General features: G+C 47.3%; 1 protein-coding gene across 2 annotated transcripts in view; it reads left to right on the top strand.

The window, feature by feature from the left end:
- Positions 1-2309: 2309 nt before the first annotated feature.
- CTDSP2 (CTD small phosphatase 2) overlaps positions 2310-21397 on the top strand; it is a 69609-nt gene continuing 50521 nt past the window's right edge. The window contains exon 1 of one of the 2 annotated variants that reach the window (XM_083599494.1): positions 2310-2972. In XM_083599494.1, the coding sequence (XP_083455620.1) occupies positions 2909-2972 (64 nt within the window). In that variant the 5' untranslated portion in view covers positions 2310-2908. The remainder of the gene's footprint in view (positions 2973-21397) is intronic. The other variant, XM_083599495.1, reaches the window with a different exon arrangement.

Raw genomic sequence — 21397 nt, 5'->3', positions numbered from 1 at the left:
TCGTTGTCACTTTGAGTGACATTGGTAAAGAAAGCAACTAGTAAGTTCAATAAAGGATGATAATAAGAAGTAGCAGGAGAGGTTGCAGCAGTTCCTCGGTCCCCGTTCCTCCCCAGCTATGTTGCCTCCTCTTCTCTTCCATCTGCTGAAGCAAGCAGGGCTTCCGTTTTCCTCTACGGCTTATGGGGGAGGCAACGCAGCGATGGAATGGGTGGAAGGCGTGATGGAGAGAACATTCCGCATTGCAGGCGATATAGTTGCTGATTTGAATTAACTGGAGCGATGAGAAAGCAAACTGAGTCAGGATCTGCAGCTATATTTTACTCCAAGATAAGGGTGTAAAAAGGGACACGGGTGGCGCTGTGGGTTAAACCACAGAGCCTACGGCTTGCCGATTAGAAGGTCGGTGGTTTGATTTCCCGTGACGGGGTGAGCTCCTGTTGCTCGGTCCCAGCTCCTGCCAACCTAGCAGTTCGAAAGCACATCAAAGTGCAAGTAGATAAATAGGTACCACTCTGGCGGGAAGGTAAACGGCGTTTCCGTGCGCTGCTCTGGTTCTCCAGAAGCGGCTTAGTCATCCTGGCCACATGACCCGGAAGCTGTACCCGGAAGCCAATAAAGCGAGATGAGCGCCTCAACCCCAGAGTCGGCCACGACTGGACCTAATGGTCAGGGGTCCCTTTACCTTTACTTTTAAGGTGTAAAGCATGGGTAGGCAAACGAAGGCCTGGGGGCCAGATCCGGCCCAATCGCCTTCTAAATCCGGCCTGTGGACAGTCCGGGAATCGGCATGTTTTTACATGAGTAGAATGTGTCCTTTTATTTAAAATGCATCTCTGTGTTATTTGTGGGGCATAGGAATTCGTTCATTTCTCCCTCATAAAATATAGTCCGGCCCCCACAAGGTCTGAGGGACAGTGGACCGGCCCCTGCTGAAAAAATTTGCTGGCCCCTGTTGTAAAGGATTGCAGCCACAACTTAATTTATTGGTACAAATATGAATTCTGGAATTTGTCAGGGAACCCAAATTTCAATATCCAGTCTATGAGTTTGCATTTTAGTTGTGACCCAACTGCTGAAACCCGTGTTTGTTGGTCATTGTGGTGGTGGCGTTTGCAATAATGTAAACTGGTGTGAGAGGAGGGAGGCGATGGGTCAAACTTGCACATGCAGGGCACCTTGCTGTTTTTCTTTCCTATGTTTCTAGTTGAGGAAAGGAGAATGTTCTGCCAGGGGAGAGATCACAGGTTCGTCAAACAAAATCTCTTACCTCCCCACCTCTCTCCCTGCCCCCGCCAGCCCCCGTTTTTCAGTGATAGATTTTCCATTTGGGTCTGGGGGAACCATTTCACAGAAGGCAAAAGCAAAGACAGAGAATTTTACATGCATAGGTGATGATATCATGTTTGGGCCATATAGAAAGAAGGAAAATATTTAGAATTAGGATTAAAGGCATGTAACAACTGGACTCTGTTGGAAACAACAAGAGCTATAACTAGGGCCGGATCTATATGAAGTCACCAGCCTTGCCTGGAAAGAAATGCACTTCCTTTTCCACACCCAATTCTCTTCTAGGAAAGTCCTGTTTGTTTTGCGCGGTCTTAACTGGTCCTAGTGATCAGGGCTTTGGAGGCCGGAGGGGAGGTTGGCGGTAGTACAGAAAGACTTCCCATTTCTGTAACAGGCTCGTGTTTACCCACCTGAGCCACTTCCCCCCGCTCACTTTAGCATAGCTGTCAACGTTTCCCTTTTTTTAAAAAGGGAAATTCCCTTATTCCGAATAGGAATGTCCCTTAAAAAAACGGGGAAACGTTGACAGCTGTGCACTTTAGGGAAGATCGCGCTCTCATTATAGTTTTTGAAAACTTTGGAAAGGGTTCCGCCCATGCAGCTTCCGCCGACTACTCGGAGGCGCTGCTTGCTCGCTAGCTTTTTTTAAAAAAACCCACGTTTGATCAATTTACTGCTCTTGATTGACAGGCAAGAACTTGCTCATCTTTTATTGCTTTGCACGGCCGATAAATGCGTGCACTGATTTCCCTGGAGCGCTGCAAACGCTCCTTGCTCTGGCGCTTAGCTTTTAATTTTGGGGAGGGCATTGCAGCCGGCCTGGAAAGAGCAAGCGCGCGGAGCGGCGGCCTCTAGGAAGCCCCCCCCCCGCTCTCTCCGGCCGCCCACCCCCGAGGAGGCGTGGCCTGGGCCGCCCTTCCCTTTCCCTCCGGCAGCTGGAATGTTTTAGGTAAACACCGCATAGTAGAGTTTCTGGCGCCGCCCACCCCGCTCCCCCCCCCCGCGCCTCGCGCCGGACCAATCGCGAGGCCGGAGCGGTTTCAAGGCTGCTCTCTCTGCGTGGAGAAGCCCCCGGACGGGCGACAAAATAACAAAAGCTTTGGAAGGTTGCAAGCTCGAGCGGGGCTCCCCCCGCAGCTGCGCCTTCGCCTTGCGCGCCCGGCGCGGTGCCCAGTTCCGGGGAGCTGTCAGGCGGGAGGCGAGCTGCAAAAGGGAGCTGCGGCGGCTGGTTGTTTATCTGGAGGAGGCGGGGGGACTGGAAACCGCCTGTGTCCCATTTCCTCTCTCTCTCTCGTGTGTGTGTGTGGCCCCCCCTCCTTCCTCTCCTCCCTCCCTCCCTCCCTCCCTCGCTCCAGCCCTGGATTCTCCATGTTGGACCCGATCTGAGGAGCATCTGCGTCGCTGCCTTCGCGCGCGGCTTCCTCCGGGGTTGGGCAAGTGAGGAGGGAGTGGGCGACATCGTGCTCCCTTGCGCTCCCCCCACCCCACCCCGTTCCTCCTCCTCCTCCTCCTCCTCCTCCTCCCTGGACATTTCCCTCCTTTCCACCCCCCTCCTCCTCCTTCCTCCTCCTCCTCCTCCTCCCGACCAAAGGATCCCCAGGGTCTGTGGGATTGTTAGATGGAAAGCCGGTCCATCATCACCCAAGTGCAGAGGGACGAAGCCTTGGTGCTTTCGAAACAAGGTAAGGGGACGGCGGGACTTGGAAAGTTTGGTGGCTTTTCGCTTTTCCCTTTCGGCGGGGCGGCGAGGGTGTGTTTGTGTGTTTGTGCGTTGGCGCGCGCTCTGCTCTCGATCGGCGCGGGGCAGGGAGATCCCTTGAACCCTGCTGGGGAGGAGAGGCGTGCACGCGCCTTGAAAACACTCACATATTCTCTCCCCCCCCCAAACACCCCTTCTCATCCCAGTTCCTGGGGAAGCCTCTCCTCTTACACAACGCTGTCCCCATTTTTATACGGACGATCCATGTTGCTCCCCTGGCTGTCATTTCCCCATCTAATATCTCTTCTAAATCTATAGCCCTTTTGGCAGAGACGTCGTCGTCGCCCCCCGAAATTAGATCTCTCCTCACCCCGCCCTTCCTCACTAGTTTTTTTTTCAAAGGGGGGGCGCTTGGGGGGAAAGTATGGTGCTTTCTTCCGGTGCTGGTGCGAAAAGGCGAGGGAGGGGTGCTTGTTTTTGTTGCTCCGAATCGCCGCCTCCCCCCCCCCGTGCTACCCCAATGCCTGTTCTTGAGAGGCTGGGATTTGGGGGATTTCCCCTCCCCCCAAAAAAAACATCCCAGTTATGTGGCAAGAGCCATCCCAGCGTTTGTTTTTCATACGACCTCCCCCCCCCCGCGCGCGCTCTTTTGCGCGCGTGCGTAAGACACGCGAATCCCTCATTTTGCTTCCGAACCGATCAGAATGTGAAGCGTGCCTTGATTTTCTTTCCCCCCCACCCTTCAAGTCGGAAATTTTAAATGCCCATCTTTAGGCATAATTCCTGGCGACCTGTCTGGTAGCCGCCCTTTAATCTGGACTCGAGTGGAAGCGAAGTTCTTCACCAGGCAAACCTCCAAAAAACACACAACACCCCCCCACATGTTGTTGTTGTTTTAAATCCTATGGACCAGAGTCCTCGAAAATGGACGTGGTTCTGTGTCTGGATATTCCACGCGTCTTTTCCGAATCTCCCGATGCGTAGGATGCGCAGGGAGTCGAGTGGGAGTACTATTAAGGGCATTTGAGGCTGGCAGGTTTGGGTTTAGTGTGTCAAGGAAACCGGTCTGCTTCTTGCAGTTTCTTCCCCAGAGTACTGACTCCACCTTTTAATCAGCATTTTCCTCAGTGGTGAAATGCACTGTGTTTCATATTTTTTAAAAATGGCTTGTTTGGGGTGTGTGTGTTTTAAAACCAGTTTCCTCCTTGGAGGTGGCTCCCAAGACCTGATTGGAAGCGCTGGCATTTTTCCTTTGCCACAAACCTCTCTCTCTCTCTTCTCTCCCCCCCCCCCCCGCCTTTATTTCTGCCTGTGTTTATTCAGCTGATGTTTGCTGTCCAGCCTTTGCTTCTCCGCTATTGGCGGGCAGCTTCCCCTCCCCTTATGTTCTTGACAGAAGGGGCCTCTAGAATTCCTATTGCAAAGGGCTAAGCATCACAGGGTGGGGTATAAAAGGGGGGGGGCGATGGACGCTGTCCTCTGTTGGGTGCATCTGACTGATCGCCCTGTTGGATGCTGGGCAGCCCAACCCGAATGCATTGCTTTTTACTTGCAAGAACATCCCATGGGACTTACTCCAAAGCCGGTGTGCATGGGATCACAGTCTTACAGCAAGGCTGACGTTCCCTTGCCTTCTCTGCAGGCTTAGGCTTCAGGTTTGTTTGTTGCCCTAAATGCTCCTGGACAGATCTGCTTGCAAAATAATAGAAGTAATAACAATAAACAAACAATACTGTTTGGGGTGTGTGTGTTTTTGGTGTGGTTATTTTTACTTCTGGACAGTGTAAACGGCATATTTTTCTCTTCGTCTCTCTTGACTCTTGGTAAGGTGGGGAGACACACACAGCATTTTCTAAAAGAGGTTGTGGAATGCCATTTTTTACCCCAGAAGTTCTGAGACCTCATTGGGCATGAAGTCCTTGGCGCCTGAATTTTTGTCATTTACTGCTTGGTGTGTTGTTTTTTCTTGTGCTGGTCCTGTGTGTGTCTGTATGTGAACCCTGTGAAGTGTCCGTGGTCTTGACAGAGATTTTTTTCTAGATCTAAATTTCAGACATCTGGAAGGCTACAGAGGTTGTTGTGTGTCTCTTTTTTAATGTATTGTGATCTAATGAGTGCCATCCCTTTATAGAATCATAGAGTTGTCGAGTGGGAAGGGACCACAAGGCTCACCTCGTCCAACTTCCTGCAGTGCAGGAATTATTTGCCCAACGTGGGGCTTGAACCCACGGACTAAGCCATCCCAAGCCCTTAGTTTAGTTCTATGGAGTGTGTTGATTTGGGGAAAGTAGGGTGCTGGTATGTTTGGTAAGCTTTATGTCCCCGTTTGGACCACTTGAGAGCTTTGCATTCAGCTTGAGTGACCACCTGTTTAGAGAAGCGAAAGTGCCTGGTTTTGAGGATTTAGGCTGCAATAATCCTATGTCTGCATACTTGGGAGCAAGTCCCACTAAACTCAGTAGGTCTTGAGTAAACATACATAGGATTAAGCTGTGTATAAGAGGGGTGAACGCAGCTGAAGTTTCGAAAAGCTTTCCCTGCGGCCTGTATTTGCTGTTTGTGTTATCTATTCTTAATTCATGCTTATTATTTTTCATTTTCTATAAACTGCTTAGTGGAGTTTGTCTGAAAAGCACTAAAAAAAGCATATTAAATGAACGAATAATACAGTGCTAACTGTTGGTTACTTGAGTAAAGAAAAATGTTGAGAAAGAAATTCTAAGTCTCTCTATTTGTCTTCCTTTTTCATGTTTCTTTGCTTCCTGTTGATGCCTGAAAGGGGTTCAGTTTTTCTTCTTGCACATCTCAACTCTGTCCCATTTCCCAGGCTTTTTTGACTTGTCCCTGTTAAGGAAAATGGAGGCTGTGATGGCAGTCGCCCAGGAGAGGAGAGGACAGGACTAACTTGGATATGGAATTCTCTTGCGGATAAACAAGAGGCAAAACAGAGAAGGCCCCATGGGGTCAGAGTGTTTAGGTGTGCTAGTTAGCGACAAGATGACTCCAGCTTTCTCCAGGTGTCAGAGGTTACTCTTGTAAAGCTAATAAGCAAAATTAGGGGTATTTACTGGTCCTGGTTTCTGGTCTTTTTATAGCCAGTGCATTTAAATGGAGGCTATAGATAATGATGAGGTGTATGTGTGCAGTCTCTGTGGGTGGCACTGAGAATGCAAGTCACTTTTACTGGCTCCATCAGCAACAGGCAAGGATTTTGAGTGGTTCGCTATAATCTCTTTATCGTGGGAATGTGCCCCTGTTTGGTTTTGGGACCTCGCCAGCCGTTTAGAGAAAGGAAGAGCTGCTCTTTTCAATACAGTACCGCCTTCTTATGGATTTCACATTTACAAAAAGGCCCAGAAGAAAGCTTGAGTTTCGTGTCAACTGGAGCAGGGAGTAACTCAGAAGAAGAGAGATTTTCCCAAGGAGAGGTTGTGTTGGCAGGATCTAGGAGCTATCCTGAAGGAACTGGGGATATTTATCCAAGGCTTTTGGGTGGTGAGGAATGATAAAGAAAATGTAATGTTGACAGTTCTCAGCTATTGAGTAACGGATGTCCAGCAAGATAAGATGGTGGAAGGAATTCATAGATCATTGTTTTCAGTCGCTGCTCTTTGACTGAGGAAGTCCCTTCCCTTCGAGGTCTAGGAAAGGTCAGCCCAGAATGGTTCCTTGGCTGAACTTAGCTCTGAATGGCTGGGTTAGGGATCAAACAGGTTCAATTTCCCTATTATGTGAAGAAATTTGATTAACTGATTCCCTCTCCCAATTGCATTATTATTATTAGGAACTTATTGTGTTGTAGGCCACCTTGGATTCCAGGAAGAAGCTGGCTGGAAAGGGGAAATGAAAATAAAGAAATGATTTTGTGTATGAGAAGCAAATGGGTGTGAAATGTAGATGCAGCACAGATAGCACGAAAAGGCCTTCTTCCTGTATCCTTAAGAGTTCAGGGAGGTCACTGGTTCATTGACACATGGGTGAGAGACTCCTGGAGTCTCAAACTGGGGGTGGGAAATGTTCCCCCGATCAGGAGCTGCTATTTGGGCCACCGAGATTTGTTATTGCTACTGCTAGGATCTGCGTAGAGATTTCCCCCCTGGATAGTCGGTCATTTCTCTTGGACTGTTTAGGATAAAATCAGTTTAGCCTTGTGGTTCTCGAACTCCAGGCTGCAAGGCTTTGTGCAAGGCTTTCCTTGAAATCCATGTAACCAAATGGAAGAGTCTAGCTGCATTATTTTTATTTTTTTTTAAGGAATAAACAAAGCCTTCCTCTGTAATTTCCATTGTTGTGGGGGAGATTGAGACTGTTATTTTGAATATGGTTGCAGATATCTCACAATACAGTATTCAAGCATAAAGGTGGGTTAAAGCAGGGGTAGGCAACCTAAGGCCCAGGGGCCGGATGCGGCCCAGTCGCCTTCTCAATCCGGCCTGCGGATGGTCCGGGAATCAGCGTGTTTTTACATGAGTAGAATGTGCCCTTTTATTTAAAATGCATCTCTGGGTTTTGTGGGGCATAGGAATTCGTTCATTTCCCCCCCACAAAATATAGTCTGGCCCACCACATGGTCTGAGGGACGGTGGACTGGCCCATGGCTGAAAAAGGTTGCTGACCCCTGGCTTAAAGGATAGGATTGAATATGAATCCTTGCATGACCCTCCCCTTCGTTCTTTCTTCCTCCCCGCCTTCCAGTTTAAAGAAATGCATAAATACTCAGGCAATACAGTGGACAAGCATTCTTCACACTCATATACACCTCCTTAAAGGTAAAGGTAAAGGGACCCCTGACCATTAGGTCCAGTCATGACTGACTCTGGGGTTGCGGCGTTCATCTCCCTTTATCGGCTGAGGGAGCCGGCGTACAGCTTCCGGGTCATGTGGCCAGCATGACTAAGCTGCTGCTGGCAAACCAGAGTAGCGCACGGAAACGCTGTTTACCTTCCCACCAGAGCGGTACCTATTTATCTACTTGCACTTTGACGTGCTTTCGAACTGCTAGGTTGGCAGGAGCAGGGACCGAGCAACAGGAGCTCACCCCGTCACAGGGATTCGAACCGCCGACCTTCTGATCGGCAAGTCCTAGGCTCTGTGGTTTAACCCACAGCGCCACCCGTGTCCCTTATACACCACCTTAGGGGTGCTTATTCCATCTCCAGGTAGCAGTCTTGATGTGCTTCTGGAGTCCAGCTCTCATCATCCCTCACCATGGACCATGCTGGTGGAAAATGATGGGATTTGGAGGCTGCAGGTTCCCCCATCTATACTCAGACCAATCTGAGCCGCCTCTTCCAGAGTCAGGGACTGGGACCATACAGTGAAAGTATGTGTGTGTAAATCTCACATCCCTAAGTGCCTGCACCATGATTTTTGCCACTAGCTCTGTGGGTTGGTCTCTAAAAAGAGCAGACATCAAGCATGTCAAACAAAGACATTTTGACCCGCAAGCTGTTACCTCTTACCCTAGGTGGGTGTGGACAGGCTGCAGTCAGTTGGCAGTGATGGAAATCTACTCAGAGACGCCTCTGTTATTAAAGCATATGTCCCAGGACTGGTAATACAGGTCGGCAGGGCTTAAATGAAGGCCTGAGCAAAGGTGGAAAACCGAAAATGGGGAGGGGGATGGTTCATAGGGGAGAGCATCACTGATTCCTCTGGGCTTAGAGGAAACGGCCACCCATAATGGAAAGGAAATTGGACAGCAATGTAAGTCTTGACAACACAGTATCTAGGAAAGCCAAGCCCTGGGTAGGGGAAGAGTCAAGGAAGACCTTCCCAAAATCTTGGCTGCTGTCCTCTGAGAGAGAGACAGAGAGAGAGAGATAGGTGCCTTCCTGGTTGAAAAATATAACTCAAAACACATCGGGCAACTTGCTAACCAGAAAAGCTGTGTTTTGTTTCTCCGTATATTTATTGATTTTGTGTGTGTGTGTGTGTAATGTAAATGTTGTATAAATCAACACAAAAACAGTAAAATAATACAAAGACAGAAATTAAGTTGTATGGGGTCCAATCTTGTGGATCAGCTGCCCCCCCCCCCCCATTTGAAGTAAATTATTGATGATGTTTCACATGTATGTGTATGTGATACACACACAGAGTGCTTTTGTTGTAAGACTTGCACCAAGACATAGTGAGCAGCGCTGGTATTCTTGTGTGTGGTTCCTTGCTTCCAGGAAATGGCAGGTTCTCCACCCACCATCTGCCTAACGCTTTTCTTGTTCTCAGAGGCAAAAAATTCCCCAGTGCTATCCCTGACCCCGGTCTCTGTTCTGAGGAGGGCGCCTCTGACATCGGCACCAGAGCATCTAAGGAAGTCCTCCTGCCCACCCCCCATCCCGGCATGGCTATGAGTGGTGCTGAAAGCCTGCCTGAGCTTTTCCTTCCTTCCAGACCCCACTTTCCCTGGCAGGGAACCCAGGGATGTAAGCTCTGGTCCATGTAAGGCCCCGTCCACACCATGGCAGTACCATGCCACTTTAAACATGTCACCCCACTCCATCCTGCCCCAAAGAATCCTGGGAACTGTAGTTTGTGAAGGGTTTGGGGAGTTTAACTCTCATTCGTTGTAGCTTTTGATAGTAAAGATAAAGGTAAAGGGACCCCTGACCATTAGGTTCAGTCGTGGCTGACTCTGGGGTTGCAGCACTCATCTCGCTTTATTGGCCAAGGGAGCCGGCATACAGCTTCCGGGTCATGTGGCCAGCATGACTAAGCCGCTTCCGTCGAACCAGAGCAGCGCATGGAAACACCGTTTACCTTCCCGCCAAAGTGGTACCTATTTATCTACTTGCACTTTGACGTGCTTTCGAACTGCTAGATTGGCAAGAGCAGGGACCAAGCAATGGGAGCTCACCCTGTCGCGGGGATTCGAACTGCCGACCTTCTGATCAGCAAGTCCTAGGCTCTGTGGTTTAACCCACAGCGCCACCCGTGTCTGTAGCTTTTGATAGACCTGTCCAAACTTGGGTCTCCAGCTGTTTTTGGACTACGACTCCCATCATCCCTAGCTAGCAGGACCAGTGATCAGGGATGAGGGAAACCGTAGACCCAAGTTTGGGAAACACAGCTCTACAGCTTTACTTTATTTTCTTTTTTGAAAGACTTTTGAACAAACTACCATATTTTTCGCTCTATAAGACGCACCAGACTACAAGACGCACCTAATTTTTGGAGGAGGAAAACAAGAAAAAAAAATATTCTGAATGTCAGAAGCCAGAACAGCAAGAGGGATCGCTGCACAGTGAAAGCAGCGATCCCTCTTGCTGTTCTGGCTTCTGGGATAGCTGCGCAGCCTGCATTCGCTCCATAAGACGCACACACATTTCCCCTTACTTTTTAGGAGGGAAAAAGTGAGTCTTATAGAGCAAAAAATACGGTACTTTATCCATGCTTCTGGATTTAAAACATCAGTTTCAATACAATCAGATATCCTTAGGAGAATATCCAACGACATAAAAATGGGATGCCTAGGATTCCACGCATACATGCAGGACTCTGTGCTGGCTGGGTGCCAAAGCATTTGATATCAAAGCCTAGACGTTGGGGGTGGCGAAGGGTTTGTCTGGGTTGTACATATCCATTTCCACTTTCCCTCCCCACCCCCAGTCTGTCTAGAAGAGAGTTTTGCTTTGTATCCTGCGGAAAGGAGAGTAGAGAGAACAGATGTTATCATCGGTTGGTAGCAGCAACACAGGTTCATCCGTAATTATTACCAAAGTTTTTCGTTCTCTACACTTGGTAGCTTGCAGTGTCACCTGACAAGCCAGTTGGGTGGGTACCTTTTTGGGGAGGGGAGAAATGTCGACTTGTAGATTGCTACACCTTACAGCTTCTGTGGTTGTAGTTCCAGTTATTTCACCTCCACCCTGCTCACGTTTCAAGTGAATTTTGACTTTCAAAAGCCCCTCGCCAGGAATCGTAAGGCAGTGAGAAGCTGGGTGCGCACGCATTGTAACCCTGCGCACAGCCCATCACCACAGGGAGTTTGGAGCGTCTATAATGTTCAGCGAGTCCTGCTGAATTCTGCACATGCCCCTAAAGCACACACAATATAGCGCTGCACCACAAGGAACATTCATTCAGTAAAACTGGGGTGCAAAGCTGTTGTCAATCTCCTCCGTGTCTTTGCACTCATTGGCTGGGAGGTGGGGTTGGGGTTTGCAATTGGATGAATAAGCGTTGCCATATTTCAAAAAGTGAAAATCCGGACAGAAAAGTTGTGAGCTTAAGATGTTGAGCTTTTTTTTTTTTTTAGTTTTGCCCAATGATGTTGAGTTTCTTCATGGAAATCGATAAAAAAAAATGACATTTAAAAGCTGTTTTTAATGAAAATAGGCAAAAATGACATTGACGATGTCAGTTACCATACATCTGGATTTTCCCGGGCATTTAGCTGATTTCTGCCCAAACACTGCTTCCAACTGCAGTATTCTGAGTATGTGTGTATGGCAACACTAGATAAATACTTTCATCATGTTTCCTCTCCCTTTTAAATCCCAAGAGTAGGGGGATAGAGAGAGGGGTGTAGGTATATGCATAGAAACTAGCCTACAATATGAAGCATAAAATTTGCACCCATTGCTCCACCCACTTTTCCCTCTGGCCCTTCCCACCACTGGAACTCAGACCTGAGAAGGTTGAACAGAAGGGAATGTGGTCTCTGACCTAAAAAAGCTTCCCCATCCCTGGACTTGAGACTTGATTTATTTCAATGGAAGGGCCACAGATGTCCCTGAAGTGGCCAACCTGCCATGCAAAGACCCTGCCTCCCCCCACCCCCTGCCACAGGGCCACAGCCCTCATATGAAGTGTCAAAGCTTGCACAGGAGGGAGCTTGCCCCTCAACTTTCTCAAACTTGGATCTCCAGTTTTTGTTGGACTACAACTCCCATCATCCATAGCTAGGTGTACCAGCGGTCAGGGATGATGGGAGTTCGACAGCAGCTGGGAACCCAAGTTTAAGAACACTGCTAGACCCTAGGTCCTCAGGTATGGCCAAACGAGGCCCTCCTGATATTTTTGGGACTGCAATTCCCATCATCCCTGACCACTGTCCTGTTAGCTAGGGATGATGGGAGTTGTAGTCCCAAAACATCTGGAGGGCCAAGTTTGGCCATGCCTGCCCTAGGTCTAGGACATACTCTCTAGCACTGAACTCCCAATCCCAAGAAGTCCACACAATATCTTGTGCACATTTGAGCTTCATGTGGGATTGTCACTGACTGCCTTGCCACCCTCCACCCTCTATATCTGTGTGTATCTACCGTATATCTTCTATAAGCAATGGAACAATCTTCTAGCAGAGATTTGGGAGACGCCCTCCTCGCTTTCCATTTTCAGGCGTGTCTTGAAAACCCCAAATATGTATGCAACACAAAATGATTGCCTGATCGAAAGCATAATTGCTGCACACCACTTGGCTGTGTTATATGAACTGTCAGTGTATAAATACCTTTTATAAACAAGTAAATATGTCTGCAGTGTACACACTTGTCAAGTGAGAATAATGCTTCATGCATTGAATGAAGTGACCCCTGTTCCAGGTTTATATCGTTAACCCATAAGGTGTCATTAGATTTGTTTGTTTTGTTTCTGCAAAAGATGTGATGCGGCGAACCCCCTGGAAGTTACTACTGTAAGTTTATGCTCTGTAGACGCTTCCATCTCTCCCTGCCTCTCTCTCTCTGTGTCTGCCCCCCTCTTGAAGTGCAACTGGATTTATATTCTTGTAACTTAACACAACTTTAGTGGACAAATGGGGACTGTGGTCTAAAGCTTGCGAAATCCCAGGTGCACAATATATTGCTTGGCTGCCTAAAAATACGCTGTTGGTGCCTAAGAATTTGAAGAATGTCTGTGTCTTTGATGGGCATGCTTCAACACATCACTTGACAACAAATCAAGTATTCATTTATGTGTCGTTAGCAAGTTCCCAGCGTGCACAGAAATTAAGGATGCGTTACAAACAGTGGAGCGATTTTAAGGCTACTCTTACGAAAAGTCTAAGTTCTCATTGCTCAGAAGCTGTCGTGCCAAGGAATAAATAAAACCTGACTGCTGCCCCGTCTTGCATGCCTATGGAACAAGTTGCACACAGGGCCAAATGTGCTTTACTGTGTTAGGCTGCAGGAGTCAAGGCAGAGGGTGCCACTCTGGCTGGTCTCGCTCAGTCTCTGAACTTAGGGTTGGGATTACAACCAAGTTGTTGTGTGTCCGGAACAAGGTCTGCTTTCCATGCCCCCCCCCCTTAAAATCTACTCTGGAGGGAGGAAGCCCTCCCCCAACAGATTTAGGGGGTGCACAGAGGGAGGAGTGGGTGGTGGTAGAAGTCCCATTGCAGGAGCAAGCCTTGTTCCTCGCATGCATACCCCACAATACTATGATGAATTCCACCCTAGACCTAATATCTTAACTACAGTCGTACTATACAAAACATTCCAAAACCAAAGCATGGCTTCTGATTGGCTGCTGGAAGCTCCTACAGCCAATTGGAAGCCGTGTCGGATGTTCGGCTTCCGAAAATTGTTCGAAAACCGGAACACTCACTTTCGGGTTTGTGACGTTCAGGAGCCAAAACGTTCGAGAACTAGGCTATTCTAAAACCAAGGTAGAACTGTACTAACCATATGCTGCATGAGAACATTAGAGCGCAGGCCATCTAGTCCAGCAGCCTGTTCTCACAGTGGCCACAAGTGGAAAATCCACAAGCAGGACATGTGTAAAAAGCACATGTTCCATTTATGTTCCTCATGCACGATCATTTGATCTTTCACTTTTCTGCAAAGCAGGAAGTGCCTTTTTCCCTACAGTGTTGATGTTTAATGGTAAAGAATGGCATAGATTTCATTTTTTTTAAAAAATCCTTACGTTCAAGGCTAAGAGAGTTTTAAAAGCAGCACAGAAATGCCCCTGTTATTCCTCCCTTGCAACTAAAAGCACGTTAAACATTTCTTTTTATTGGGGGGGGGGGATGTCTTGCATCTCTCCTGAAATACGCCTAGGCTCTGACTTTGGCAGACCTCCAAGTTCTCTTCCTAGGAAACTAGCAATTGGTGTTAAGCTGAGGGTGACTGGAGGAAAAGGATTGACTGCTTGCCAGAGTTTGCAGGAGGCAGCTGCTGCATATGTTCCAACTAGAACCAGTTGCACCTTGAGAGGGGTTAGCAACATCCACCTGACAAACCTCACTAGCTTTCAGCCAGCAAAACAAACCCCAGCCACCTGCTGCCGCCACAAAAGGGTGATGCTGTCTTTGAAGCTGTGTGACATTGGGACGGGGGAGAAACTCCCCTTTCCATTATCGCAGAATAATGTAGGTTCTTGTGAATAATGTCGATTATCATGAAGATTCTGCTTCCTCGAAACCTGTAGGGGAAAACAAACAAGCCCTGGAGCTGCCTTAGTAGCTTAAGAATGACCATGATTGGCTGTTTAAAAATAAGAGACGTTATGCACAGGCAATGAAGGTTGGGGAGAAGCGAGATGTTGGTGGTAATTCTGAATGTATTTCTGGGCTTTTTGTGTCTCTGCTGCCTTTGCTGTGATGCTGGAAATCTTCACAGTGCCCTGATTCAGACGAATATATCTTGGCTTAAGAACAAACGGTTGGTCTGTGCACATGGCTCCTTCGCATCTTCTTTTGCAGTTTGCATGAACACAGGAGTCCCTAATTAACCATTGCTTCGTGTTTCGGGATCCTGGCACATTCTGAAACTGGTAACCATGGTTTCCCGGGTTGGATGAAACAGGAAACTAAGGATAATTGGATGCATCCTGGTTTAATTACATCTTCCACCATAGGCTGCTCGTGGGGGCAAAAGCCTCATGCGTATCTCATTGTTAAGCTGAGCTTTGATCATCCAAACACAGCCAGCCAGAATACATTAGAATCCCCCTGTAAGGTTGCTGGTTCCCTCCTATGGATGGACAATTGAAGTGCTCTGGTTCCAGTTCAGTTACCGTATTTTTTGCTCTATAAGATGCACCAGACCACAAGACGCACCTGATTTTTAGAGGAGGAAAACAAGAAAAAAAATATTCTGAATCTCAGAAGCCAGAACAGCAAGAGGGATCGCTGCGCAGTGAAAGCAGCAATCCCTCTTGCTCTTCTGGCTTCTGGGATAGCTGCACAGCCTGCATTCGCTCCATAAGACGCACACACATTTCCCCTTACTTTTTAGGAGGGAAAAAGTGAGTCTTATAGAGCAAAAAAATACGGTAATTCTTCTGGAGACAGTGGGACACTGTCTGGCAACAACTCCCATCAGCCCCAGCCAACATGGCCCAGTGGTCAGGGGGAATAGGAGTTGTAGTCCATCAACATGTGGAGGGCCACAGATTCTCCAATCCTGCTGTACATAGGACTCTTAATGGGAATGCTGATTTGTGTGTGTGTGAAATGTGGAATTCCTGTGACAGAAATGCTTCCTTGGTGGCAGACATTTGTATTCCGTTCAAGACATGATTAATGGTCCTGCAGGGGTTTGCGCACCAAGGGAACAAGATGTCGCAGAATTTGGATCTCCAACTTCTGGTGACCAAGCTCATTCCATATTGGGTAATGTAGTGCTATATTATTTTGCACGATATTACGTAACCCGAGGCAGGCTAAAATTCAGAAGATGGACAGATGAACCCAGTGAATGGGAAGACCTCCTCCTGTAACGTTAATGTATACAAATGGTGCAGAACTTAGGGCTGGGCTCAGATATACATGCTCCTCTCTTGATGGTGGCATCATCATCATCAAATAATGACTTGCATAAGTGATTGGCCTGTTCTGTGGCTAGTCAGTCTAATGCCTCACAGATGTTATTGGGCTTCTATTCCCGTTAGCCCCAGCCAGCTTGGCCAACGTTCAAGGATCATGGGAGTTTCAGTTCAGCAGTAACTTTAGGGCACCCTCTAGCCACCCTTGGAAGAGGACATTATGGCTACAGCATCACAGAGTTCACCACTGACCAGACCCAGACCAGCTTAACTTCAGCAAGTGTGTGGCCTAGTGTGCCTTCTGGTCACAACCCTGGGGCATGCACAACTTTCATCCAGGGGCTGCATGATGCTCCAAAAGTAGTTTTGTGCTGTAGCTGCTTTTCCAGCTGGAGTTACAGGATTGGATTTAAGGGACCTGCTCCCTAGACCACACTGTTCTTAATTCATTCTGTCCTCTCCTGGAGCTGTTTTTGCCAGAGTGACTCGAGCCACTTGTCTGTGTGATATTTAATACATCTGCCTGATGACGTGTGGATGGATCCATGTAGAAATACTAACATTCTTGCCCAGTCTCCCAACTGCAGTTCATTTTGATTGGCACCTCCTCCTTGCAGCTACAGTCAGCCTTTTGGGTAGCAACCAAGGACACCCAGATAGGACATACCCCAATGCGGACGTAGTCTCCCTTTTTTGCATTATGGTTCTGATGCCCTCATAGTGATTTTCAAGTGTGACATGGGGCACATGGCACCCTACCATTCTCCCCTGTTTTGGCTCTATGGTTTTTTTACCATCTTAGAGATGTCCCCTCAATCTGGACTATTGTCTCATGACATGTGTTATGTTCTCTAGGTTGCATTTTATTGGAAGGGGGAACTTGTGATCTTACCTGTGCCATTTGGTTGCTGTGGGTTAAACCACAGAGCCTAGGACTTGCTGATCAGAAGGTTGGCGGTTCGAATCCCCACAATGGGGTGAGCGCCCGTTGCTCAGTCCCAGCTCCTGCCAACCTAGCAGTTTGAAAGCACGTCAAAGTGCAAGTAGATAAATAGGTACCACTCCGGCGGAAAGGTAAACGGCGTTTCCATGCGCTGCTCTGGTTCACCAGAAGCGGCTTAGTCATGCTGGCCACATGACCCGGAAGCTGTAAGCCGGCTCCCTTGGCCAGTAAAGCGAGATGAGCGCCGCAACCCCAGAGTCGGCCATGACTGGACCTAATGGTCAGGGGTCCCTTTACCTTTACCTTATCTGAGTCTCTAACACTGGGTTGCAGGCTCCTCACCCCTGCTTTTACAGGTATAGGCTGTTATCCTAAGAAGAGAGTGAGTCCAATTTAGGACCGATTGAGTTCACCAGGTGCATAGGCGTAGAGAACCGTACAGGACTGTGTCTGTAGCCTGTTGTGACACGTTGGTCTGGATTGCATGGGCTGATGTGGCAAGAGGCAGCCGGTGAGGAAATGTCCCATGTTGTGTCCTGGAGCTAGAAATTTTGTGACAGCAGTGGGACGTATGGCTGCACCGAAGGAGGAGAAGGAATCCTGTGTGGAAGAACAAAAGCTTAAACACAGTCTTTGCATAATGTGTTGAAAGTGGTGTGCAGTTCCTTAAATAACTTTCAATAAAATTTACAAGCCAAGTGCTTGTCAATCTCTGCCCAGCCCAAACCCCGAAGCTTACAGCGGGGGCGATGGGTCCAGTTTCCGTCTGTCGCCCCAACATCTAGGTTGTTGTGAGGATAAAATGGTGGCAAAAACAGCCCTTTTCTTCTCTGCTTTGTAGAGAAAGGATGGGATAGGAATGTAATAGAATATTTATTCATCTTAAGACCTTTGCACGAGTTGCCAGAGACACCCAGAACTGGTTTAACTTGTTGGGCAACTGAGTCGAAAAGTGCCTGCCTGTTTTCCCTCATGTCTTTTAGGTGAAGAGGCTGGAGGCTTTGGCTAAAACTATTACTGTTGCTTTCCTTATTCTCTCCCTCCCCACCACCGCAATGATAATGTTCTCTTCTCTCTCTCTCTCTGAGAATAAGAAAATATCCAGATGCAACCTGCAGTAGGTATGTGGGGGGAGAGATTGCTCAATCCTTTCCCCTCCAGAATGTTTTTGTAAGAGTCGGTTTCTCAGCTCAAAATCACCCTCAGCATGTTGCTTTCTTTCTCCCTCCCTTCCCCATTGATGGTGCAAACAAACTCTATAGAATTCCTAATATCATTTCCCCTCCTGTCAATCCTGCAGGTCAAAATGCAGCTTGGCGTGGAAGGATGGGGAGGGAGAGATTTTTGTTTTATAATAATAATGTATTATTTATTCCCCGCCCATCTGGCTGGGTTCCCCCAGCCACTCTGGGCGGCTTTCAACAATAGTCCTTCAGATATTAAAAGCTTCCCTAAACAGGGCTGCCTTCAGATGTCTCCTAAAAGTCTGGTAGTTTTTTCTTTTGACATCTGGTGGGAGGGCGTTCCACAGGACGGGCGCCACCACCAAGAAGGCCCTCTGCCTGGTTCCCTGTAACTTGGCTTCTCGCAGTGAGGGAGCCACCAGAAGGCCCTCAGAGCTGGAGCTCAGTGTCCGGGCAGAACGATGGAGGTGGAGATGCTCCTTCAGGTATACTGGACCGAGGCTGTTTAGGGCTTTAAAGGTCAGCACCAACACTTTGAATTGTGCTCGGAAACATACTGGGAGCCAATGTAGGTCTTTCAAGACCGGTGTTATGTGGTCTCGGCAGCCGCTCCCAGTCACCAGTCTAGCTGCCGCTTTCTGGATTAGTTGTAGTTTCTGGGTCACCTTCAAAGGTAGCCCCACGTAGAGTGCATTATTTGAGCAGGAAAAAGACTGGGCGCAAGCGCAGGCCCAAAGTTTGGCATCCAAGCAAGATGGCGGTTGACCTGTTTGCCTGCACCCAGATCTGTCCCCTATAAAGCAAGAGATGTGGAGCCCATTTTGAAGAGCAAAATGGGAGTACAGTGGTGCCTCGCAAGACGAAATTAATTCGTTCCGCGAGTCTTTTCGTCTTGCGCGGTTTTTCGTCTTGCGAAGCACGGTCCGTCGCAACTGCACCTCTTCAAGCGGCTTTAAGAAAAAAGGAAACAAACTCGCAAGATGTTTTCGTCTTGCGAAGCAAGCCCATAGGGAAAATCGTCTTGCGAAGCAGCTCAAAAAACGAAAAACTCTTTCGTCTTGCGAGTTTTTCATCTTCCGAGGCATTTGTCTTGCGAGGTACCACTGTATAGGGAAGGGCAGTTTCGATTGGCCGCAGTCTCAAGTGAGCAAGCGGTATACGTGTATCATTAAAGCAATACATAGGTTGCAGAGGAAAGCTTTAAAAAAATAAAACGATATACCTATGTTAAAGGCTTGGCATTTCAGTCCATTATTTTTGCTTTGTCATTTTATTTTTCATAATAAAAAGAGTTCACTAGGCCAAGGCTTTATTTATTGTGGGTTCATAGTCAGCTTTATTGAGCCATTTTAACTACTGGATGTTGTTTTTTTCTGCTGCTGTTTTAGTGTGCCTGTTCTGTGGATTTTTGTATGGTTTTATTGTCATGTACTGGGATTCCCCCCCGCTTTCTGATTTTACGCTCTGCTTGATGTTTTATAAGTTGCTTAGAGACTGCTTATGTAGCAGGCTACTGATGATTTGAACAAATCTTTCCCAGACTGCATCTATATTAAAATTTCATAGAATTGTAGAGTGGGAAGGGACCATGAGAGTCATCTAGTCCAGCCCCTTGCAATGCAGGAATCTTTTGCTGGGGTTCAAACCCACAACTCTGAGATTAGGAGTCTCATGCTCAACTAACTGAGCTTAATGTGTTTTTATTGCTTGTTGTTTGCTGCCCTGGGCGTCTTTGGGAGGAAGGGAAAGATGTAGGTCTTAAAATAAATAAAGAATAGATTTGGGTTTACTAGATGCTAGATTTTGGATGTAGCTGTGCATGTACCTGCATGCAGCCATAGGGTGAAACTGGCCAAAGCTCTCGGAGAGGGTGAGCTTTGCAGGTAGAGAACATCGGGTCCAGTCTCTGACTTCACCTATTAAAACATCTAAATGGAAAGAGCCTTAGGAAACGTTCCTGAAACCTGCCTTTAAGGCCTACTGAGAATTATAAGCTAGGTATTTATTTAAAACTATAATGCTTTCCTATTGGGAATAGCCAAAGAAGCTTACAGCAGCAAACAATTGTGTTAAGTGCAGTAAGAATGTATGGCTAAAATCTTCACAAGCAGCCTCTACAATTGTTAAGGAACGATTAGGAGTCGGGTAAAAACTCAGAGATACACAAATTGCCCATTGAAAACCCTTAGAGAGTTAAAAAGGTCTCGGCTTGTCCTCTGAGCAGTACATCAATGATGGTGTCTTCACAAACCTGCCTTGTGAAGTATCCCAAGAGACATGCTCCTGCAGTGGCTCCCAGACTCACCCCCCCATCCCCACCTCGCAGACCCAGCTGAAAATTGCTGAGGGTCTTGGTACACCACTGAGATATTTTTCCATCTGTCGTAGCAATTGCCATGCTAGATGCTGTATGATTCTTAATTGTACCTGCATTGCTTCTTTAATTTTTTTTATCGTATTTTATTGTGTTACCGTTCAAATTCTGCGGAATTAAAACTGTGACGCAGTAAAACACAATATAATAAATAAGGCGCAGTAAAACTACAATTAGAAATCAATATGAATGTTTAATGGAGACAGGCTGCAAACCATCAGGATGAAACAGGTGGAGACCACAGTTTGAGAATCCCTCCTCAGTGTTAGAAATTTGCCAGGTGCCATTTTGCTACTGGTGGGTCCAGTTGAGACCATGTGGAGATCTCTGGATGGCAGGTTGGCAAATGACACCTGCATCTTGCTGGAAAGCTTTCTTAAGCAGGTAAGCAGAAGAACTGATTTATCGTGTTTATATCCCTTTTTCTCCAAGGAGTGCATAAGTTGTAAATTACGTAATTTGAGATTTTTTCCCTTTAAAATATAAGGCGGTATAGAAATAAAATTAATGATCCTAATAAGAAAGAAAAGGGCCTAGACATTCCGTTGTGGCGGCTGTAACTCATGTTTAAAGTGTCATTTGGCAATTAGCTTCTGTATCTGAGTTTCTAACTGTTATGTACTGAAGTTCTCACCCTGGGCCAGCAGGGGGATACTGTAGATACTTATGCAAATGAAGGATCGAAAGTGACGTTCAGTGATTGGATAGTTTGTATGCAAATGAAGGATCGAAAGTGACGTTCAGTGATTGGATAGTTTGTATGCAAATGAAGGATCGAAAGTGACGTTCAGTGATTGGATAGTTTTAGAAAGTTGCTACAGTTACGTTGTTCTGGAGCTCTATATAAGCAGGCTGACTGAGCTCTTCAGTTCAGTTCTGTTTGGCCTTTGAATAAACAAGAGCTGTTTGAAGAATCGCTGTGTCGTCTGATATGTTCGCCCACAACTTAGCACTAACACTGCCCCTGCTGTAGGGTACCATGAGAGGACTAAACGGGAACATGCAATGGGGGGATTCTGTGAACTCCAAACACTGATCCATGATGGGCGGCTTTTTCCAAGGGAGTGGAATTCTGGTATATCTGGGACAGCAGAGAAAACGTCTCTGCTATCAGAAGTTTGGGAGACCCTGAGCTAGGTCACTGGTCTCCATGCCTATACAAAGGAGCTGTTTCTGAGAAACTCACTCTTTTTTTC

This window comes from Podarcis filfolensis, assembly GCF_964270895.1.
Source record: "Podarcis filfolensis genome assembly, chromosome: 2".
In the NCBI taxonomy this organism is placed as follows: Eukaryota; Metazoa; Chordata; class Lepidosauria; order Squamata; family Lacertidae; genus Podarcis; species Podarcis filfolensis.
This window is presented reverse-complemented; position numbering and strand designations above follow the sequence as displayed.